The 25,085-nt window shown below is 38.8% G+C and overlaps 2 protein-coding genes across 2 annotated transcripts in view; one reads left to right on the forward strand and one right to left on the reverse strand.

The window, feature by feature from the left end:
* Positions 1–868: 868 nt before the first annotated feature.
* Positions 869–24,982, forward strand: LOC123656169 (cullin-associated NEDD8-dissociated protein 1). The gene is made up of 24 exons (XM_045591876.1): positions 869–910; positions 1,016–1,185; positions 1,263–1,476; positions 3,075–3,209; positions 4,137–4,294; positions 4,912–5,074; positions 6,905–7,078; positions 8,873–8,981; positions 10,278–10,411; positions 11,033–11,193; positions 11,532–11,737; positions 12,008–12,180; positions 16,033–16,161; positions 16,233–16,364; positions 16,772–16,943; positions 17,375–17,523; positions 18,134–18,294; positions 18,936–19,134; positions 19,647–19,766; positions 19,972–20,109; positions 20,980–21,168; positions 21,422–21,665; positions 22,399–22,545; positions 24,526–24,982. Exons 1-24 carry the CDS (start codon positions 869–871, stop codon positions 24,654–24,656), a joined length of 3,750 nt encoding a protein of 1,249 aa, XP_045447832.1. The 3' UTR covers positions 24,657–24,982.
* LOC123656160 (myosin-3) overlaps positions 24,756–25,085 on the reverse strand; it is a 41,993-nt gene continuing 41,663 nt past the window's right edge. Inside the window, exon 40 of the mRNA XM_045591869.1 lies at positions 24,756–25,059. Coding sequence (XP_045447825.1) covers positions 24,997–25,059 — 63 coding nt within the window. The 3' untranslated portion in view covers positions 24,756–24,996. The remainder of the gene's footprint in view (positions 25,060–25,085) is intronic.

The following is a 25,085-nucleotide window of genomic DNA, read 5'->3' on the forward strand; positions in this document are numbered from 1 at the left end:
ATTTGTTCAAACTATTTATATTTATTTAAAAATTTAGGGAAGTGGATCTGTTCTAAACTATACTTGAGCAATTATAAATGCAACTTGAGCAGTTTTTTAACACTTTGAGCAATTTAAAATATTGTATACATCAAAAGATATAGGAGTTTGAAAATATTTGAATTTTTTTTTTAAATTTTGATTTTTAATTATATAATTTGAGGTGAGCAATTTAAAAGGACAACGTAGTTGAATTGAGCAATTCAAAATCTATCAATTAGTTTTTTTTTCATTACAAATATCATTATTTTGCAGGCTGGGGTTGGGTAGGTAATGGCTACTCCCCTCCGTGTTGCTCTATGTTCAGTACAGATTAAAGATATTGTTAACGACATTTTATTTCTTCATTCAAAAATATTTAAATGAATTATATTAAATTATTATTCGATAAATAATCGTAAAACAGTATATTTACTTTACCTAAGTACATTATAGATTTTAATCTGATGACTGACTCCGATGATGATGATATTTTTCATTTATTAAAATATACTGTTGTGTATGTCTTATTTTATAATAATATAGTAATTTATGTGTTTTACTTAAATTATTGTAATTATTTTATTATTTCTTGGGCATAATTATGCTAAATAGTAAATATAAGGCTGTTTAGTTGTGTGCCACCAACACTACGCATAAAAAAGTCATAAGGATAGATTTGGTAGCATTATTTTTCGATTAATTCGCTGGCAATAGCTAATAGGTTGTTTTTTTGGATATATTCAAATGTCTTTAATTTGTATTATAACTCATAGAAATTAGTTTTTCACATGTTTTTTACCTTTTGGAATTCAAGTGTCAACGTTGGAAAAGCTTGAATTATCTCAAAATGGCTAGTGTATCCTACCAAATTGCAAATCTTCTTGAAAAGGTACCCGGCAGTTTTTATTTTATTTTGTTATATAAAATGCAGATATTGTGGCCTAAATTATAAATCTAGGTTTATCTCTTGAGTTAATTTGAGTATTGTTTATAGATGACATCTAATGACAAAGACTTCAGATTTATGGCCACAAATGATCTGATGACTGAACTACAAAAAGACAGCATAAAACTTGATGATGATTCAGAGAGAAAAGTTGTTAAAATGCTACTTCGTTTACTGGAAGATAAAAACGGAGAAGTTCAAAATCTAGCAGTAAAATGGTAGTATATCTATTTTGAGCACATCTTACTCACTTTAATGTTTTGTTGTTATTGTATAGAAATTCTTTTATTTACAGTCTAGGTCCTTTGGTGAATAAAGTGAAGGAATATCAAGTGGAAGGAATTGTAGAAACCCTTTGTGCAAATATGCTTTCAGATACAGAACAATTGAGAGACATAAGCAGCATTGGTTTAAAAACAGTTATATCAGAATTACCTTTAGGTTCAAATACTCTTGCTGCAAATGTATGTAAAAAAATCACTGGACGATTAAGCAGTGCAATTGAGAAGGTATTTAAAAGTGCTAGATTTTTCATAATCTAATATGTCCATTTACTGTTATTGTAAATATATAATTTATAAATGTTTTTATTTGATGAATTGCTTTGATGAAGTCTATTTGACAATTTTCATTGTTAATCCTCTTATAGATGTCTCCCTCATAGATATTAAATATATCATCTTAGTATTAGTATACCTCATAGTTATTTAATATATTAATTTATAATATACAAGCTGTACCCTGCGCACGTTGCTGTGCTTTTTCTATTATTTTTTTTTTTTTTTTGTCGTACCAACTCGGAAACCTTTGTTTGCTCATGCACAACACTTTGCTGAAGATCATGACATGATCTAATGCATAGTTTACAATTCTATAAAGGACATACAAACAAACATTCATTTATATTTATAAATTACTGTATAATACAAAAATATAAATATATAATTAATAATTGTGTCAGGATTTAATAAGTTCAATTATACTTTCTTACAAGAACACTTAACCCAAAAAACAAGAGATTAGCATCTACTTTTGTCTATACTTAATTAATTATTAATATATTTTTTAAAATTATTATCATTGAGCAAACTTAAAAAGCATATGACGCACTATGTAGAGATAGATAAATTGTATGAAATGATATTTAGTCAATATACAAAATCTAAATTATATATGAAAAAAATGAATTCCTCTAATGTTTTTAGTAAAAAGTATATTAAATTGTAAATATTATAAGTATGAAAAAAATAAATAAATGAGATTTGAACCTGTGATTGTTAAGATTTTGCCAGTGGACTGTTTTGTAACATACACGGGATTGTTTTTTGAGCATTATGAAACAATTTTGATATAATAAACTTTAATTATATAATTAATTACTTGAGATTTAAAATATGTGGTGTCATGGGACACCAGGTAGAAACGAAGTTCCTTCGGATAGTATAGAAGCAACACAATTTGAAGAAAAAAAAGTCGAATTTTATATATATTTTCTAGTTCTTCACTTTTATTTAATTTTGTCGATTGGTTTTTAATTAAGTACATAAAATTATTTAGGAAATTTAATATTTTAGAAAATAACAAATACCGTGAAATAAAATAAATCAAACGAAATAATAATAATAATAATAATTCAAAGTATTAAGTGAAATAAAAAAACATTTGTCTTTATTTATTTTTGTCGACAGTATAAAATTACATAAATAATTTTAAAAAAAGTTTACTAGTATTTTTTTTGTTTTACAAACGTCATATTATACAGTCTTGTGACTGATATTACGTCACTTCCGTTACATATTTTTCTTACGGTTTGAGTATCACAATTTTTTTCTGTTCGGTCGCCCAGCCAAATGTCAAGCCTGCCGTAAGGAACTTCGTTTCAAATATTGTAAATTAATTGATTATTAATATTGTCTAATGGAATGAATATGACAAAGATGAGGTCAATAATTAATATTGAAAAATTAATATTGAATAATTAATATTGACCATATCTTTGTCACATTTAGTCATACCAAGTAAGACATCTCATTTGATTACTACTTTTACATTTCAAGAATACCTAATCTTACCCCTACCTAATCTTTCTATTTTAAATATTTTTCAGCAAGAAGACGTTTCAGTCCAATTAGAGGCTTTGGATATTTTAGCTGATTTGCTCAGCAGATTTGGAGGACTGTTAATTTCTTTTCACCCGATGCTTTTGAATTCTCTGCTGCCTCAGCTTGCTTCTCCACGTCAGGTTATTAAAAAAAATTACTCTGGTATATATGGTATGAAATCATCGTAATGAAATATTAAACACAAAATTCGAAAAACCCTTGAATTTTATAGGGTTCAGCAGCTTAATATGATTTATGCTCAAGATTAAATTATTTTGTTCGAGCCATACAGATCTAAATTTATATACAAGCTGTCACAAATTAGCTAATTTAAATATCAATTTCTGGTTGTGCATCTTATATGTCATCATAATTAGCTAAGATCAAGTAAGCAAATAATGGAATTTTATAGTACAATGAGATTAATTGAAATTGTTTTTAACATAAATCTCTTAAGAGTTTTCTACTTAAAGCTCACAAGTTACTACACTAGAACACAAAGTGCTATATTGTTTGTGCTATCAAAACTATAGATTTCTTGAGTGTTCTAGATGAGAAAGCTGAGATGGATGTGTGGAGTGAGGAGGAAAGATTGGATTAGAAATGAGTATATAAGGGAGAGTTTGAAAGTAGCACTCGTGACAGAGAAAATGAAGAGCAGTAGGTTAACGTGATATGGGTATGTGATGAGGAGGGATGAACACTATATTGGTAAAATAATGTTAGGGATGAATGTCGAAGGACGAAGAGCGATCGGCAGGCCAAAAAAGTGATGGATGATTTGTGTGAGTGAGGACAGAAAGAAAGGAGTGAGTGCTGAAGTGACGAATAATAGAGAGGAAAGAGGAAAACATGTTATGCTGACCCTACATAAGTGGCATAAGGGCAGGGAGATAAGGAGTATCCTCAATTGATTGTGTCATTGTGCGAGCAATGCAGCATATAATTGAAAACAAAAATAATCTGTAAATTATGTACAATTAATTATATGTACAAATTATAATTATATTGTTTAAAACAATATTTCTTAATTTCAGTTCTTTAATAAATTGTCATATTTTTTTTAGGCTGTACGCAAACGCACCATAGTGGCATTGTCACACTTGGTGATGTCGTGCAATGTATCACTCTATAACAAGTTAATAGACCATTTGTTGGAGGGTTTAAGCTCCTCAACGTCTTCCAGTGTTAGTCGTACACATATACAATGTATCGCTTCTATTTGGTAAGCTAGGCCAAAATTTATTTCGTATCTAAGAATATTTCTAAAAAAAATAAATAACATACTAGCCTTCTTTCATGATTTACTCCTTCAATTTATTACTATTTAGAGTAGTAGTAATTTCTGGATAATGGGATTTGTTAAGAAAGCTTTAGGCCTTATATAAGCCTTTGTTATAATCATTTTTTTGATTGTTTGTCGCTTGCTCGCTTCAGCCTGTAATATCCCACTACTGGGCATAGGCCTCTTTCTCCATGTAGGAGAAGGATCAGAGCTTAATCCACCACGCTGCTCCAATGCGGGTTGGCGGATATATTCCCTACTATGAGTAACGATCGCTATCAGGTGTACATGATAACCGGGGCCGACGGCTTAACATGCTCTCTGAGGCACGGTGGGGAGACCCACAAGGACTGCAAGAACACCCAGACAACGGCAAACATCTGTATGGCCAATACAAATGTTTGTCATGTGCGCAGATCGAACCCGCAACCGCAAGCAAGCACCTATTACATAATACATATAGTGTAATAGGTGTTAATTTCAAAAATTCATCAAATATAATAACTAACTGAATTATAATAATAGTAAAGACGTATATAATGTTGTTTATATTTTAGCCGTCAAGCTGGTCATAGGTTTGGCGAACAACTATGGAGAGTGGCTCCACAAGTCCTAAGCCATTCAACCGATGCAGATGAAGAATTGCGGGAACACTGCTTGCAGGCATTAGAGGCTTTTGTACTTAAATGTCCAAAAGAAGTCCAACCACACATACCAACAGTAATAATTTTTATATTTTGCCTAAATTGAAGATGTTTTCATTGTAGACTTAAAATCTTAAAAGGGCTAAATTGGTATGCATAATTTAGTATGATTGTTGGCATGCCTTTAGAAATCTTAAAAAAATATTGTAAACTGGTGAATTTACAATATTTCGTATTGTTCGTTTGGTTCGTTCGTTTTTTTTCGATTTTCACCTAAGTTTGGTCATATAAAAGGCATTGCTTATGCTATTACATAAATTATAATCAAAGCCTTTTTTGTTTATGATCTAATCTATATATATAAAAATTTCGTAGCACGATGTATGTGGGCGATAAACTCTGAAATTATTGAACTAATTTTTATCAAATTTTGTAAGCATCTGTAATTTAGTCCAACTTGGGAGATAGGGTAGTTTTTATCTCAGGTGGTGTTGCTATCGGTATGTAAGCAATCAAATTTTGTAGCTGTTTTCTGGGCAGACAACGTCTACCGGGTCCGCTAGTATATAATAACAAATATAAATATGTATATTTTTATATATAAACTTTGTGACACACTGATTATACGTGGCTTCGCCCGCGTTGAAATCAGTGTGTCACAAAGTTTTACCGGCAAACTTCCAGTGAAACTCTCATCAAAATCGGCTTAACCGTTCCGTAAACCTTCCTTTTGAAGCCCTCTCTCCATTGGTGAAACCGCATGAAAATCCGTTCAGTAGATTTTGAGGGAGTCGATCACATACACTTTTGGGGACGTTGTTTTATAAAACATTAACTGTTGCCCGCGACTACGTTCGCGTGGTTATGAAGATATGCATTACTATTAAGATGTTTAACACAAATTATGTTTTATTTCAGTCACTTGAAATGCTTATCACACTGAGTAACTTTTTAAAAGGCACAATTTAGTATAATTTAATAGTTATTTTTATAAAACCTCTCTATACACCACATTTTTAGTTTTATTTTCAAACTGCAGTATAAATAATATATCAGGCGAACTTATGGCTGCTGTATATGTTTCATACAAATTATCAACCCCCAATTAAACCCCCTTAGCGGTGGCATATCGCAAAATCCGTTCTTGACGGACGTTTACTAACTATAATCTACCTCCCTGCCAAATTTCATCTTTGTACATCCTGGATGGATGGACCATCCAGCGGTTTTTGAGTTCTCGTGATGAGTGAGTCAGTGACCTTTCTCTTTTATATATATTACGATACATTATTTGGACATCTCGTCACCATCTATAGAGCATACATTTTAAATTTCAAGTCTCTTACTTCAAAAACATAGGACTTTCATACAGACTTCCAACCCCCGTTTTATTAAGGATGGAGTTTCGTAAAATCAGTTCTTAGCGGATGTCTACGCCTTATGAGGAACCTACTAGTCAAATTTCAAGTTTATAGCTTTTATAGTTTCGGAGATTTCGTGATGAGTGAGTCAATCTACCATCCCCCGTTTTAACTCTACAAGAGAGTTGATTTCTAAAAATACATTATTTAGACACCTTCTAACCATCTATAGAGCATTCATTTTAAATTTCAAGTCTCTTACTTCAAACCATAGGACTTTCATACAACATTCCAACCCCCGTTTTACCCCCTTAGGGGTCGAGTTTCGTAAAATCCGTTCTTAGCGAATGTCTACGTAATATAAATAGCCTACCTGCCAAATTTCAAGTTTGTGGGTGTTATAGTTTTGGAGATTTCGTGATAGTGACCTTTCGCTTTTATATAATGTATAGATAGATAATAGAATATCATAGATATATTTGTGTAAATGATGTAAAGATTTGGTAATTTAATATATTAAGATCTGACACTTATTTACTTTATAGATCATCGATCTGTGCCTGAAGATGATCACATATGATCCAAACTATAACTACGAGGATGACGAGGAGGGCGGCGGCGGCGAGGACGAGGAGATGGAGGACGAGTGCTTCGAGCCCGACGCGGAGCCCGACTCCGACTCCGAGGAGTACTCCGACGACGACGACATGTCCTGGAAGGTACAAGAAAAATCAAAAATGGTTTTATTCAAGTAGGCTTTAAAAGCACTTTTGAATCGCCACTTTACAAATTAAAATTAATATTACTTATTATCAAATTAAATATAGTTCATTTAAAACTACTACTGATTCGGAATGTAGATTCTGAAAAGAAGAATTGGCAAGGTATCCGCAGTTACGTTTTTAACCCTTTCACCGCCTGAGTCGGATTTATCCGACACAAAATCCTGTGTACTATATATTCTATATCTAAATGTATTATGATGTTTTAGCCTAAAATACATTTCTTTTTCGAAAGTTTATTTATTCAACCTTCTTATAAGTGTTACAATTCAGATTTACTATATCAAGAAACAAAATAAAATACTATTTCAATTAAGGTAAATTTACTAATATTATCCCGGAGAAAGTTTATTGACTTCCAACGCCTATGTCGTATTTATCCGACAGTAGTGATGAGACATAATGTTGGAATTTATGAGATATGGATTCATAAACAATAATTGTGTTTGCTCGCAAACGAAAAAAAACCGACTTCAATTACATCGAAGAGTAAGTAGTAGTGCACCATGATAAGGAAACCAGGATCTGATGATGGAATCTCAGCAAAATTGAGAGAAACTTATGAAAATCGTAGGACGACTAGTGCGTTTGTTAATTTTTTTCGTCTACTTACGTTGTATTACTTGCCGATGTGATTGAAGTCGGTTTTTTTCGTTTGCGAGCAATCACAATTATTTTACATAGACTAATTGCAATATGACAATTAAAGTGTTATTTTCTAATCTAAGTGATATTAATGTAAGTACAGATGTTGGAAAAATAATTGTGTTTGCAGGCAAACGAAGAAAAACCGACTTCAATTATATCGACAACTAATACAACGTAGATCGACGAAAAAATAGTCAAGTAACTACGCGTTATCAAAGATTACTCAAAAAGTAGTTATCAGATTTCGATAAAATTTATATGTGACCACATGATAAACATCAGCTTTCGATTAAATTAAAAATTATCAAAATCGGTATACCCAGTAAAAAGTTATTGTGGATTTTCGAGAGTTTCCCTCGATTTCTCTGGGATCCCATCATCAGATCCTGGTTTCCTTATCATGGTACCAAACTAGGGATATCTCCTTTCCCAAAAAAAAAAAAGAATTATCAAAATCGGTACATCCAGTAGAAAGTTATGCGGTATAATACAATGTAGGTCGACAAAAAAGCGTCAAGTAAAAAGGCATTATTAGATATAACTCGAAAAGTAGTTGTTAAATCTCAAATAAATTTAAATGCGACCAAATTATTGACACACACCAACTTTCGATTTAAAAAAAAAATGTCGAAATCGGTCCACCCGGTCAAAAGTTCTGATGTAACATACATAAAAAAAATTGAGTCGAATTGAGAACCTCCTCCTTTTTTGGAAGTCGGCTAAAATATTATATTAATTACCAAGTTATTGAATAAAAAAAAGTACATTAAGTATGTAATTGTTATTTAATAACGTTAATGTGTTCTTTTTTGCTCTGTGTACATCTATATTTCGTAAGAAATTAGCGATTTAGTTATTTTTGTACGGACAACTATAAATGCTAATTCCCATCCCTAGACTGAGTCCTTTTCGCCAGTCACATCTTTATTGTTAATATAGTTTTGAACCTAATAATATGGATTAGCTAAACATTTCTGTTTATTCATTTGAACTGAAAATTGTCCAGAGTTGCTGGGCAAAGACCTAAAAGTTACAACAATGTTGTTATTAGTTTCACTGGATAACATTCATTATTTGTTTTAGGTGAGACGTGCGGCTGCTAAATGCCTCGAGTCAGTTATCTCAACACGCCATGAACTGTTAGCGGAAATGTATCAGAAAGTTTCTCCGGCATTGATTGCGAGATTCAAAGGTGATTTTTTAATTGTTATTTTTTCATTAGGTTTAGTTAAAATCTGTTCCTCCTATGACAAGTGATACAAGTCGAAAATCATCATTGAGCAGAAATAAGATTTTTTTTTGTTTTTAATTGTGCAATCGGCTGGTAGGCCATGAGCAAATGCGGTGTCGGTCCATCTTGTGTAGGGTGCAACTCCCGTCGAAGTTCAGCTCTTTGGCGTGTTACAGTTAATTTTATTTTTATTTATTTATTTTATTTATTTATTTTATTTATTTTATTTAAACACGACTGCAGAAACACCCATATCAACTTGCGAGTCAGCTAACGATACCTGAAAGTAATCGCCCTTTGAAAAAGCGACGGGACATGGTTGACGATGAAGACGGCCGGTCAACTTGATTAACACGAAAAATGTATTGAAAAATAAATGTGAAATTATATAAAATTGCATTTAAATCATAAAGCACAAAAAATAACGTTGAATACTTACGAGTGTTTGATTACTGATAAACAGGTACTTTTTTTCACAAAGTTATATCATAAAAAAAAATCCGTAACTATAGCACATATAAGAACGTGACATATACCAAACTTTTTTTTTTTGTAATGCCCATGATCACATCACAATAAGGGTATATAAACTCGACTCGTATCACTTATCACAGGAGGCACAGAAATATATTTGTTATTAATAATACAGTGTCGTATAAATTAGACATCATACAAATGTCATAAAACTCGGCATATATGTTCATTTTGATACCATTGAAAGCTATTAAATCTTAAAGAACGAGAAGTTGACGACAGTCGACGTGATCGGTAGTTGGTTTTGCTTACTACTGCTAAATTTAACTTAAGAGAATCGTAATAATTTTTGACATATTACTAAAGTGTGCAATCGAAATCCTATTATAATCCTATTTAAGGCTAAGCCCACCCCCTCTCTTCCCGTGGGTGTCGTTAGAGGCGACGCAGGAATAATACAGTTCCACTACTACCTTGGAACTGATAATGCCGACCGATGGCGGGATAATCATCCAACTGCTGGCTTTGAAATACACAGGCCGAAGATGGGCAGCAGCGTCTTCGGTGCGACAAAGCCAGTACTGCGGTCACCAACCCGCCTGCCCAGCGTGGTGACTATGGGCAAAACACATGAGTTCACGTTATTTTTGGCGTAAACTTGTGGAGGCCTATGTCCAGCAGTGGACTGTATAGGCTGTAATGATGATGTAATGATAAGGCTAAGCGTATGCCGAAGAGATAGCTGGCTCGGTAGGCAGTACAAGGTCGAGGTGTGGTCCGCAGAGCGCGAGGAGAACGTGAAGTGCGACATCCTGAGCGCGTACACGGCGCTGCTGCGCGCCACGCGGCCGCCGCCCGCGCTGCCGCCCGCGCTGGCGCCCGCGCGCGACTCGCCGCCGGCGCTGCTGCTGCAGCGGGTGCGTGCGCTCGCCTCGCCCGTCCACCGTAGGCCGCTTCTTTTAGCACACGAGTACTGCGCGTCTCGCCCGGTCCACACCGACTGGGGGAGATGGCTCATCGGTGGGGGTCTGTTGCGTTGCCTTGTTTTCAAATTTAAAGGCCCGTTCATATTGTATATTATACTTCTAAATTTAGTGTACTAAGATTAAAATACTGTACTTGTGACGTGTGTACTGCTGCCTATGTTTACTTATATTTGTATTAGTAAACTTGTATCAGATCGACTTTCATTGGGTTTATCTCATACTTGGCACTGGCAGAATGTTGCACAACGGACAGTTGCGACGCTGACATGCCATAAATTAAAGATTCTTCTGTATAGTAGTATAGTAGTAGATTTTACAACACGTACAATCATTTTGGTCAATGGTCAATAATTTATGTACTCGTTTGTTAAAAAAAGCAGACTATAGTTCTTCATTTATCATGAATATTGTTTTTTTTTTTTGTACTCGTGTATAAACAGAATAAATTGTATATTTTATATTTTTCTAACAATTCAAATTATTAAACACGGTCAAAGAATGAAAAATAAATGAACACCTAATTATTATGACGTGACGGGTGTGCGCGTGCAGGTGCCGAGCGTGGTGCGCGGCGCGCTGCGCGTGATCCGCGGGCGCAGCGTGCGCGCGCGCGCCTGCGCGCTGGCGCTGCTGCGCGAGCTGCTGGCCGCCGCGCCCGGCTGCCTCGCCGACCTCGCCGCGCGCGTCGTGCGCACGCTCACGCCGCCGCTCACGTAAGCCGCGCTCACCGTCGCGCTCTGTTTTCGCAATCTATACCGACATTTCTGATCCCTAATGATGAATTACACTAAAAAGTCTCTTTTTGAGGAAATCGGTACGGTGATAAGGTACGGTTTGAAAAAGTGGGAAATAAAAAAGTAATTATTCACGAGTGTAAGGGCTAAAGAGCATGGTATGTGTGAAACAAAAGGATCTTGTTTTTTTACTGTAATTAGCTTTTGAAAACTATGTATCACCAAACAAATGTTTCATGATGAACTTTCTAAAATTTTGTTCGAATCGTCGGTAGTCGAAGCTCCGACATGTCAAAGCTAACTTACCTGGCACGCAGCGACAAGAGTACGGCGTCGTCCATGAAGATCGAGACGCTGGTGTTCGTGGTGTGGCTGGTGCGCGGGCACGAGGCGCGCGCCATGCGGCCGCACGTGGCGGCGCTGCTGCCCGCCGTGCTGGCGTGCGTGCAGGACCCCTTCTACAAGGTCACCGCCGAGGCGCTGCGCGTGCTGCAGACGCTCGTCAAGGTCATGCGCCCGCTCGGTCAGTACCGCATCTCTTACCTACTTTGAATTATTCTTTCTCCTACTTATCTCTTTTTCTGTCTTCTTTGTTTGTCTTTTATTGTTTCTTTGATTGATTTAGTTATGTAATAAATCGTGATTGAACAGTTTATAGCTCGACGATCAAGAGTTACAAGCTGGTGGGAACATTATTAAGTTTTAGAAGTATTAATCGGTTCTGTCTGTCAAAATATATGCGATAACGACCAAGTATAGGCATGAAGTGAGCGAGTGAGGTCGGTGTTCACAGAGAGCTTGCAAGACGGCGACGCGGAGGAGATGCAGGAGCTGCAGCGCTTCGTGCCCGCCATGTACGAGTGCACGCTGGTGCGCCTGCGCGCCACCGACATGGACCAGGAGGTCAAGGAGCGCGCCATCGCCGCCTGCGGCCAGCTCATCTGCCACTTCGGAGACTATTTGGAGGTGAGCCAATATCCGCGTGGTTATGTCGCTCACGACCAAAATATACTGTCTGCGTCTCTTGACCGAGTTTTCTTTATTTTTGTTATTTGCATAGATTTCTCATTCCGATAAACGTCTATGTCAGTAACCATAAATGCGGACTAAATCTTTTGTTAAGTCGTCTATTATGTATGACCAGAGGCGGCTCGTGACATTTTTGATTCACAAAAAACAACACAAAAAAAAACGACAAACTAGAGCTTACCATTTATTTATTTGTATATAAAAATCATTCCGTCCATGCAGATTTACCACCACTGCAGGCGCCAGCTCCAAACACCAAGCAAGGAAAACAAAATCATTTATTCACATCCACACAACCATCCACAAAACCAATGGTTTTGAAATATTATTCAGATTTAAAAACACGCGTCTAAGATTTAATTTTCGTACTACATTTTTAAGTTAGTAAGTACAACTTCAGGTCGAGGCACATTTTGACTTTTTGAAAATCTTTTCACACTTTTTAACAAAAAATACTACACTGTATTGTTCAGTTTTTTACATACAAAATGTCGCGCACAAATTTATTTTTATTATTTATTTAAAAAGAAAAACTGCTAAATAACTGATGTATCCGACACGTTTGTTTGTATATATAAGAACGACAACAGCGCATAGTTTTAGGCAAATCATCCCAGGGCGCGTGGCACACCCCGCACGCAGCACGCCGTACAGCCGAGCCTGCGATAGGTATAGCAACGTCGCCGGGGCGAGGTGGCGAATGCTAGCGCGACCCCTTCGCCCCGCCCAGGCGGATGACTGCTCACACGTGGTGGTTTTTTAGTCAGTAGGAGTCTGTCATAACCGTCTGGCGCCCCCGCGCTGGATCCATGACGAATACGTCGCGCGTGAGCGGTGCTCCAGATTAGGCTATTTTCTAATATGAAATCTTTTACTTCACCTGTCGGCCTGTTTCTTTCGTACTCATTAAATACAGTGCTAGGAATCGTACTAAGTTTTGTTTCATTGGAACGCAAACACTGGCGCTCCGCTCGTACAACTTAATGCCAAATGTACGTAACATAATAATAATCTATTGCATAGGCATCGCTTCAGCCTGTAATATCCCACTACTGGGCATAGGCCTCTTCTCCCGTGTAGGAGAAGGATCAGAGCTTAATCAACCACGCTGCTCCAATGCGGGTTGGCGGATATATTCCCTACTACGAGTAACTATCGCTATCAGGTGTATATGATAACAACCGGGACCGACGGCTTAACGTTCTCTCCGAGGCACGGTGGGGAGACCCACAAGGACTGCACAAACACCTAGACAACGGCAAACACCTGTATGGCCAATACAAATGTTTGTCATGTGCGGGGATCGAACCCGCAACCGCCAACGCAACAGGTACAATCCATGGCTGTAACCGTTGCGCCAACGCGGCGTCATAGGCATAGTATAAAATAAATAATTTAATGGTTTTAATAATAATGTTACGTGTTAGGGTTCGAAGGATTTGGAGAGAAAAACCTGCTGACTCTTTTGGATTTGGAATAGTCTTATTCACTAGCACTAGGTCCAACACAAAGCACTAGGTTCAAACACTAAGCACTAACGATGTCCTAAGTCGTAGCCAATGTCGTAGGTTTCGCTGGTACCACTCTTGATCACTAGTTTTCACTCTTGAAGTCGCCTCGAAGATCGCATGGATCGCATCGACATGGAGATCAGAATGGATTTCTAGAGGCACACCAAAGCGACATATCACTTCTTCGATTTACTTAGAAGCGACTGTTGTAGCTTCTTGGTTTGGTATGGTGAACACTTCGGGCCATTTGGTGAAGTAGTCCATGACGACCATAAAATACTTGTTTCCCGATTCCGTTACAGGAAATGGCCCCGCTACGTCAACTGCAATTCGTTCCCACGGTGCACCGATGTTATACAACCGCAGGTTCCCACGGCTCCTGGTCTGTGGTCCTTTTAAAGCAGCGCAAGTAGTACATTTGCGGCACCAATCCTATACATCATCTCGACAATCCAACCAGTAGAATCGTTCTTGCACTTTTGTTAACGTCCTATTGACACCTAGATGACCTCCTGATACGCCATCATGTATTTCACGTAAAACATCTGGTACTCTCGTTCTTGGGACAATAATCTGAAGGTGGAACTCTCGGCCGTTAGTCTTCTCCCATTTCCGGTAGAGTATTCCGTTTTGAAGTATCAGACTGTCCCATTGAGCCCAGTACGCCTTAGTGACAGCGCCAGTGGGTGCAACCTCACTCCAGATTGGTATTACGTCACCCCGTTTCTTCCATGTGATGATGTACCGAAGGTCGTCATCTCTTTCTTGAGCTTCCCTCATAGCATCATTCTCCCAGAGACCCAAAGGAATTGTTCCTGTTAGCTTTAAAGTTACTTCATTAGATTCTTGCTTAACACGATGTTTGCAGTCTTCCGAACACGGCCTTCGTGAGAGTGCGTCGGCATTCCCATGCAACTTTCCACTGCGTTGTTTCGTCTTGAAGTCATACTCCTGATCCCGGGCAGGGGGCGAAGCCCCTTGCTTTTTCAGCTCCTCTATTTGTTCCTCGATCCTTTTCATCCTTGCTATCTGGGTTTTCTTCTTCGGACAGTTGAGCTGAAGATAGCCCCTCTCGCCGCACTTGTAGCACATGACTCCAGAACTTTTCTTCGTAGGAGCCTTAACCTCCTAAACTTCCTCAGAGACTAACATCTTTTATAGCCCAAAGCGTTTTTTCTTGGAGCTCTTTTTGTTGCTCTTGTAATTCTTGCAATTTGAAACTTGTTTGCTCTTGTAATTCTTGCAAAGCACCACGAATTTCAGCCTTTTGTTGCTCTTGTGATTCTTGCAAAGCACTACGAATTTCAACCCTTTGCTGCTCTTGTGATTCTTGCAAAGCACCACAAATTTCAGCCTTTTGCAGCTCCATTAACTTAATTAAACTTTCTAATTAAAGAGCCACTTGAGAGTCTGTAGAAGCTACGGTGTCGCTGGTGGGCGTGGTAAGGTAGGTGGATCCAGTGGGCGGGACTTGAGACAAAGTGGGCGGGCCTGAGCCAAAGTGGGCGGGGCATGAGCCAAAGCAGGTGGGGCCTGAGCCTGGGTGGGCGGGGCCTGCGTCCGAGTGGGCGGGGCCTGCGTCCGAGTGGGCGGGGCCTGGGGGCGTAGTCAGTGGGCGGGGCATGATAGGTGGGGTCAGTGGGCGGGGCTTGGCCCACGGTGGGCGGAGCTTGGTTCTCAGTGGGTGTGGCCTCCGCAACTCATTGTGCGCTTGTCCTGACGCCCCCCTTGAAGTCTTCTCTCGGAGTCAATGGCATCTCCACAACACACCACTCAGCACTAACGATGTCCTAAGTTGTAGCCAATGTCGTAGGTTTCGCTGGTACCACTCTTGATCACTAGTTTTCTTGTCTTTGTGTGGTTTCAATGGCTGCCGCTAGATGGCGCTAGTTTCGTTGTGTGTTCGAAACAAAAATAATAAATAAACGCTTCACACCCAATGGCACCAGTAGGATCTACTCCTGTGTCGGGGGTCTGGAAACACACAAACACCAGCACAAACACCCAGACCACGACAAACATCTATATGGTCAATACAAATGTCTGTCGTGAGCGGGATCGAATCCGCGACCGCTAGCGCAACAGCCAGTGCTGTGACCACTGCGCCAACGCATCGTTAATATAAAGAAATATAGGATTTAAAATTACCTTTGTAATTTTAAATCCTACATTTGGAGTGGGAGTGCTGTGCATCAGCGCTCTAGGACGAGCCGCCTCTGTGTGTTACGAAACGGTACGGACGGTATGACGGTAGTAAAAATAATGTTTTTTGTTCCAGAACGAGCTCCCAGTGTGCTTGCCGATATTTTTAGAGAGATTACGTAATGAAATAACTCGTTTGACTACTGTTAAGGCTCTCACAAAAATCGCTTCGTCACCTTTACACATCGACCTGCGGCCAATTTTGGTAATAATTTTTAACTTTTAATACTACATTGTGGAAAAAAAATATATTTACTTAAATTGTCCCTTTTACAGACAGACGCTGTACCAATTCTTGGATCCTTCCTGAGAAAGAATCAACGGGCCTTAAAACTTTCAACTCTAGTCTTATTGGATACTCTCGTTCAAAACTATAGCAATGCTATTAGCATAGAGCTGCTAAGTAAGGTACGTAATGAACGTAAGAAAAAATGGAATAATATTTGCACTTGGATTATAACAAAGATTTTGATCGATTTATAAATATCAAACCTTGTCGGTTGGATTGGAGTGTTTTAGTTGGACGTCGGCAATACCTTGAGATAAAAGGAAAATTGCATGAAATATCTAAAAAACTTTACGCGTAATTATTTATACATACACAGAGGTTTCAAATAACCATTGTGGCTGGTGCTACGCGTGCATCGAGTCTCTACAGACACACTAAACGCATCGCACTTTAAATTTAAAATTAAAATACACGTTGCGATAATTTTAAAGGCAAATAATAAAAGATGATCGTTGCAAAGTTGAAAGTTTTATTTGAAAGGAGCGTAACGGCTCAAGTCGCTAAGAGGCCGGCGCGGCGCTCGCAGGTGCTGACGGAGGTGCCGGCGCTGGTGTGCGAGGCGGACCTGCACTGCGCGCAGACGGCGCTGGCGCTGGTGCGCGGCGCGTGCGAGCGCTGCCCCGCCGCGCTCACGCCCGACGCGCGCGCCGCGCTCACGCCCAACGTGCTGGCGCTCGCGCGCTCGCCGCTCCTGCAGGGTCGGCACTTGGATTTATTTTTAAAAACACAGAGAAAGCCTTTTAGTAATGACGTCACTTTAGTAGTTAATACAACAAAGCCGATAGTGAACACACGGGATTTACTTAAAATTAAAACTAAACAACAAACACTAACACTACACTCTCATACACAACTCAAAATCGTATTCAAACTACAATCGCTTCTCACCACATCACGCGGTCGCAGGATAATTAACTAGCCTGTTGGTGCAATTTGTAGTGATTTATCGCCTACTTTACGACCGTATCGTATGTGAATGTTAAAAGATTTATGAAAAAAAATAAAACGTGAACATGTGACCAAAAAGCCTAATAAACCGCGATAAAATTCAAAAAAGTTGTTTCATTATGATAAAACAAGAAATGAAGAAATACGAAGGAATAGTTGGTTAGTGTGTCCCGTGCGGCAGGCGGCGCGCTGAAGGCGATGGTGGGCGTGCTGTCGGCGCTGGTGGCGGCGGACGTGGCGGGCTGCTCGCGCCGCGAGCTGCTGGCGCTGCTGGTGGCGCCCGTGCACGCCTCCGCCGACCACGCCGCCGCGCCGCACCACGTCAAGCAGGTAGCCTTGCGCGCTCATCTCCTCGCTCTGTCTCTACTTTATCTCCGTCTCTTGCTCGACGCTGTGTGGTGTAGCTGTCGAAGCGACACCGCTGTTGTTTGCACGCTTATTATTTGTGTTCTACGTAGAACTGATAAAAGCCGATTTGATAGGTTAAAGAATTATTCCTTACAAGTAATTAAATCTTTATGTAAAAAAAATGTGCACAAACGACTAGATCGGTTAAGTGCGAACAAAAATTGTATGTTTTAATACAAAATTTTGGTCAGCGTAAAAATGCTATCAAGAAATTGATCAATGTTTTTAAGTAAAACATACAAATCTTTGCAGTAACAACTGGTAATATTGATTGATCGATTGTGATATTACAATGATGTTGTTTTGTTTTACATGCACAGTAAAAATTAACACATTTGTTTGACATATATTTAAATTCGAAAAAAATCGTAATTGACTAAGTTTCGTCGTACACACAGCGGCGCGCAGCAGTATGACTTATATTTATTGTAAGGCATAAGTGTACACGGCGCGCTGTGAGTGCGCGGCACTAACGCGGCACTAACACGGCTGTGTTCGCCAGGCGGCCGCCGCGCGCGCGCTGCCGCGCCAGGCCTACCACTCGCTGGCCAAGTGCGTGGCGGCCGTGGTGGCGGCGGGCGGCTCGGACGCGCTGGACATCACGCGCGGCTTCCTGCGCGACGCGGCGCACCCGCCCAGCGACACGCAGCACATGTTCGCGCTGCTCGCGCTCGCCGAGATCGGCCGCCACCTGTGCGTAGCTCTGCCGTCGCCTTATTTACTTATTAACACTACTAGCTGACCCCGCAAACGTGTTGCCATTATTGTATGTTATTAACTCCCCATTAACCCCCTCCCTTATAACTTAGGGGTATGAAAAATAGATGTTGTTCGATTCTTAGACCTACCTATGCACACAAAATTTCATGAGAATCGGTCAAGCCGTTTCGGAGGAGTTCAACTACAAACACCGCGGATACGAGAATTTTATATATTAGATTGTATTGCCACATTCGAAACAACAAGTCGTATTCAAATATACAAACCTGATATAGTAGTCCTTACATCTTTGTCTGAACATTCTGGCATGAAGCGGCGAGCCTTTAAGACCTAACGTCAAGTGTCTGACCTCGAGTGTGATGACTGATTAGCTAACTGGTTAAATGTCGATTTCGAATCATTGCATGTTTTAAAAGAAATTTGGGGATAATTATTAGTCCTCCGGCCCGTTAGGCCGACGATCTACGTAAGATTACCGGTGTAGGCTGGGTGGGGATTGCGGAAAACCGGGATGTCTGGCGCGAACTTGGAGAAACTGACTAACATCTTTAGTTAAAAAAGCCTTGAAGAGGCACCTGTAAGTAGTCATAGTACAGTAAAGTGTATATTGGCAGAGACCTGAGCTCAATCCCGAACCTGAAGGAAGTTCTTTTGAGCTCGTTCGCGCCATCATCGGAGGAGGTGAAGTCAGCCGCGAGCTACGCGCTGGGCTCCGTGGCCGTGGGCAACCTGCCCGAGTTCCTGCCTTTCATACTCAACGAGATCGAGGCACAGCCCAAGAGGCAGTATTTGCTATTGCATTCGCTTAGAGAGGTAGGGGCCCCATATCTTACCGTATTTTATATTACATGCTGTTACTGTGTGAACTGTCTCAGAACTTGAATATTAAGTTGATTGGTTCGAGTGGGTTCATTTGGTGCGAGCAGGCCTTTACGACCCGCGTATTATCGCGGTTGCGTGGCAACACGCTAACGCAATGCTGGGAACAAGCATTGCGTTTGCTCGTTGTCAGATTAGCAGTAATAAAGCATGGCTCACAATTTTATTTTTATTTTACAATATATTAATGTAGTATTTAATTCACACTTTAATGACGACACATACATGTCAATCTTTATTAAATTCAACACCATTATGTAGATTTAATATACCTATATTATTTAAAGCCTATATACACTTTTTTTAATAGTATGGGTTTTCTTCAATGTACAAGAAGATTTAATCTCAAAATTGGTATTCACTGTAGAGAACTTTGAAGGCATTCAATCAAAACCAACGTAAAGTCGTGTCTTCTAGTTAAAATTTATCAATGTCATGTTTTTTAGATTATAGCCTGTGAGTCATGTACCCCAGAAGGGGTTGAAGCTTTAAGACCCTTCATACCTGAAATATGGGTTCAGTTGTCGAAACACTGTCAATGTGCAGAGGAAGGATCTCGGAATGTAGTAAGTAATCTAATATTATTGCTAATTTAAACATATAGACATCGTATTGTCCAAAATTTCATAGATATGTTACGAATTTGTATTATAAATTTCAGTTAATTAGTCAAGTTTGTTTTTTCGTTGAATTGTTGAATGACTGTATAATCATTAAAATGGATTAGGTCTATTAATAACAAGGTAGTATTTAAGTATTCAATTTTTTTAGGTAGCAGAATGCTTAGGAAAATTGTGCTTGTTGGAGCCTCAAGATTTACTACCCCACTTGAAGGAATTTTTGAAGTCACCTGAACCACTTACAAGAACAACTGCTGTTACTGCAGTTAAATTTACTATATCAGACCAGGTTTGTGAATATCTTAAATTGTTAAATTACTTTTTTATTGATAAGTGATAACAATACGTTTTAAATAAAACTAGATCTAAACAAATAATTTCATTTCAATAAATATTGAATAATCATGAGAATATCTATTGGCATATATTCATCAAAATTCAATAAATGACATGGCCAATTTTTGTATGGGCGTTCGAACTTAGCGTACACTGATGATAACTATAAAAATATAAAAAAAAATTATAACTCGTGATAATAGGCACATTAAATTGTTATAATTATCAAACTCACAGAACTTGTCATTACAATAGACAAGACGTCAACATGTAAGAGTATAGGTTATGATTTAAAAAATTAGGCACTTACAAACAGTGAACAGTTTCGAATTATTGTAGACTAAACTGATATAGTTCCAGTAATAATAGGTTTTTAATTAAACAAGGTAAAGGCCTCCTTCTTATCGGTCGTATCCTTTAAACTAGGTCATAATTCATCTTTCTCTCTTTAACATTTAGTAAATATTTACATGTGTGTTACATACGTGGAATGTACTTTTTTGGCCATGTCCTTTCATTAATTGCTGAATTCATTTTTCTTTAAATTGAATTTTTCATGTAATGTCACAGCCATCTCATTATATTATAAATAAAAGGTTTTGCTTATCTTATACGATAAGAGAATCGAGCTCCGGTCTGAGTATGTATGTAATATATTGCCTACTTTAGGAATAGTCAACCATGTGTGAATGTTGATTTTGGGGTTCTGGACTTAGCATTCGGAATGAATATAATTGAAAGCTAGCTCCCACGTATCGCGTTCCTTTAACAAAATAAAGATGTAAAAAGCGTAACAAGCAACCGCCGCGCGTCCGGTGTGCAGCCGCAGGCGATCGACGGGCTGCTGCGCGCCTGCATGGCGGAGCTGCTGCTGCCGCTGCGCGACCCCGAGCTGGGCGTGCGCCGCGTGGCGCTCGTGGCCTTCAACTCCGCCGCGCACAACAAGCCCTCGCTCGTGCGCGACCTGCTGCCCGACCTGCTGCCCACCATCTACGCCGAGACCAAGGTCAAGGTGAGTGTGTGTGTCGCGTGTCGCCCGGTCGATTGCTACTACGAGATCCCTTCGAATCGGCGAGCCGGGTGCCTTCGACTAGCTTTTTGTAAATTATACGCAAACGATCTAACTTGTCGTAGCATGTTAAATAATTACTATTAAATTATTATAAAATATTGTGTACGAGCTATAGTTGATTGGCTACTGTTAGATTTTAAGTAGTTTAAAAAAGTGTAATGTCAAATTATTAATAGTACTCGTATTTGAACAGAAAGAGTTGATCAGAGAAGTCGAGATGGGCCCGTTTAAGCACTCGGTGGACGACGGGCTAGACCTGCGCAAGGCGGCGTTCGAATGCATGTACACGCTGCTAGGCACGTGCCTGGACCGCCTCGACGTGTTCGAGTTCCTGCGGCACGTGGAGGACGGGCTGCGCGACCACTACGACATCAAGATGCTCACCTACCTCATGTGCGCGCGCCTCGCGCACCTGTGCCCCGCCGTCGTGCTGCAGAGTGAGTTCCGACTGATGACACCTTTTTTAACGTGGGAAAATCCTCCGGCGCGGGGGCACCGGAGCGGTTATGCCTGACCCCAATTGGTTAAAAACCACCACGTGCTAGCTGACTTCCGCCTGAGTGGAGCGAGATGGGGTCGCGCTAGCACTCGCCATCTCGTCCTACTGATGCCACCTGCCCGAGAATACCATTGTGAAAGTACGATTCTATTCGTAATACTGTCGTTTTAATTCCAGTCCAGGAGGTAGTTTTCAAAAGCAGTCTCCTCCAAATTTAAACATTTGGAGCATAGTTTTGTGATCCTTTTTCTAAGTATTAGTACCAATTTAACATACATACATACATATAATCACGCCTCTTTCCCGTAGACAGACAGGGACAGAGACCACTTCTTTCCACTTGCTACGATCTTCACTACATACTTCTTTCGCTTCGGCCACTTTCATTATTCCCTTCATACATGCTCTTCGGTTTAGGGTACTCTTGACCTGGCCTTTTGTACCAATTTAATTTCTTTCAAATTGAGTCATGTGCAATCCTTAAAAAAAATTTGCGTTTGTTTGTTTCAAAGAAGTGCACAAAAAAAAAGTGTAAAACGTGTTTACTATCTATTGTCACTGGTGTAATTGAAGAAAAATCGACTTGACTAGTTTTGAAAATTAACTCCAGAGTTTATAGTTTAGTTTGTAACCCAACTTAGACACTTAAAATATACTTGTAACATTACTAGGATTAGAGAGTCTCGTGGAGCCCCTGCGAGCGACGTGCACGATGAAGGTGAAGGCGAACTCTGTAAAGCAGGAGTACGAGAAGCAAGACGAGCTCAAGCGCTCCGCTCTACGTGCAGCCGCCGCGCTGCTACAGATACCGGACGCGGGTATGTGTTGTGTAGCGTTAGCGGCTAACTTACTGATTTTCTAACAGATTTACTGAAGATCAGAGTAATAATTGATATTGTAACTGTTTGAAAGAGGGACTTACGGATAAAACAACTGACACGCTTGTCCGCCTGACAAACTGATAGACAAAAATACTGGCAGACAGACTTTGTGGATAACTAATTTATAATTTTATAGTTATAGCCTGTTTTTTTTATGAGTACTGAGTGTGTCTCTGGGACATTTTCGATATTGACAGAGTGAGATGGGTCGTTGTTAGGGCTGGAACCAACGCCTTTGTTCTTGTTTTGTAATAGTAAAGGCCTGTTCATATATACTTCTAAAATTTAGTATAGAGAAAATTAAATAATTTTAATTTATTTATTTTATATTGTTATTAAATAATTTAATAAATATACAATAAATAAGTCTTGAAAATAATTATCTTAAAAACTATCGTTATTTCTTCATAAACTTTCTGTAGACACTTGAATAATAAACTGCTCTAACGTATTTTCTACATAATTGTCGACTTTGTACAGTTTTGACTCGATCTTGGTAATCTCTAGACACATGACGACCATTTTTGGCTATCTACTTAAGCTACTCCTTGTAACAAAGGAATTCGAACTTCCTCAATTTTATAACTTTTGTTATTTGCTGCCGCGTAGCCCTTCACTTGAGCCCAAACAAGCTCAATTGGGTTGAGCTCCCAGTGATACGGTGGCAAACGTATGACGCGACGATTTGTGGACTTAGTCATATCGTCTACGACAAAATTTTCAAACCTATCTTCGGTTTGTTTAACTAAATCCAAAATTTGAAAATATAGTATTAATATATCACAAGCAATATTTTTCGAACGTAGCTGTTCCATAATGTCTTGTTTACCAGATGAAGTTTGAGATGCTTTGTCAAGCATCATGTTGGTAGGGCACAGCAGGAATTTCCTGCTCAAAATATGGAGCAGCCCGACTGGGTAGTACCTCGACCTTACAGAAGATCACAGCAAAATAATACTGTTTTCAAGCAGTATTGTGTTCCTGTTGGTGAGTAAGGTGACCAGAGCTCCTGGGGGGATTGGGGATTGGGTCGGCAACGCGCTGGCGATGCTTCTGGTGTTGCAGGTGTCTATAAGCTACGGTAATCGCTTACCATCAGGTGAGCCGTACGCTTGTTTGCCGACCTAGTGACATAAAAAAAAAAAAAAAGTTTTCGAGAATGATACGATGCATTATCTAAAACAATAGCTGCATTCTCGTCCAATTTAGGTAAAACGTCTTTGAATCGAATTTCAAGCACTGGCGTCCATATTTTGGTGGTAGTCACCGGTTTTATTCGATTCAAAATATTTCAAACCTACTTCTACAAATCCCTTAGTAGTACCAAATTGTATGTAATTATAATTCGCTTCCTTTTTCCTGCAATAATAATAATAAGGCGATCCATGAAATAACGCATATATAAAGCGTGTTTTATAGGATATGTGCAGATTGTATAGGAAAAATTTGAATTTTTCAGTGCTTTGTACAATGTCAATATTCAGGATTTTATCTAATGTACGCATTTTATTTTGAAAGCGCTTACTATATGCATGTGGATGTATACACGATATACACCATAATAACATTTTTGAAGTGAAACTTCTTTAGGTGCATGAGGGTAAAATGTTTACGAATGAAACGACAACGTTTTTGTCGATGGCGCTAGAACGGAAATCTGAAGCTTTAGATTTGTATAAATATAAACGAGACTTCAAAATTGGTTTGCCAAAGAAGTTTCACATGACATGTATATATACTTTGTATCGAATGAAATTTATTTGTTGATTGCCGTTTAATAAATCTTAGAATATCTTATTTGTTTTACCATGGTATTTTTTTTTTTTTTTGATCGTGAGAAGCTTTAAACTTTTATACAAATTTTATGTTATTTTGTCTTTATTTTCTTTTTTTTTATAATAATGAATTTGTTCGCAGACAAAAATCCTCACTTAATGGACTTCGTAACACAAATCAAGTCTTTCCCGGACCTGCAGCCAATATTCGAATCCATCTTAAAGGACTCGTCGGGCGCCGGCGTAGATGCCAACCTCATGGACCAGAGCTAGCCGCGCCAACAATCCCTGCGAGATCTCTCTTTTCATTTCGTTTAAGTTCATACCTTACGTTGTAAAAATTATAACCGATATGAAAATAAGACAACGCGATTTGATTCAACAGTTTATAATTATAAAAATTACAAATATAAGTATCGCCGACAGAAAGCTAGGCGCTCGTCTCCGAGCAACGATAGCGGACGAAGTGGGGATCGGAAGGAACGTTATCTTCATTATATATTATTCTTCGATAGTTCTATCTGATATGTATTGTGATATTATTACAAGTTATGTGGAATATTCGCAGGAGTTTGGATAAATACAATAATAAAGCGAAACACTAATACTTTAATTATTTTCCTTTCCTTTTCGCACCGGGGGTGGCACTCGAAGCTCGGGCGACGGGAGATTGGCTCTGAAAGAAAATAGAATTTGTTAATA

Source organism: Melitaea cinxia, chromosome 1 (assembly GCF_905220565.1).
Source record: "Melitaea cinxia chromosome 1, ilMelCinx1.1, whole genome shotgun sequence".
Lineage (NCBI taxonomy): Eukaryota > Metazoa > Arthropoda > Insecta > Lepidoptera > Nymphalidae > Melitaea > Melitaea cinxia.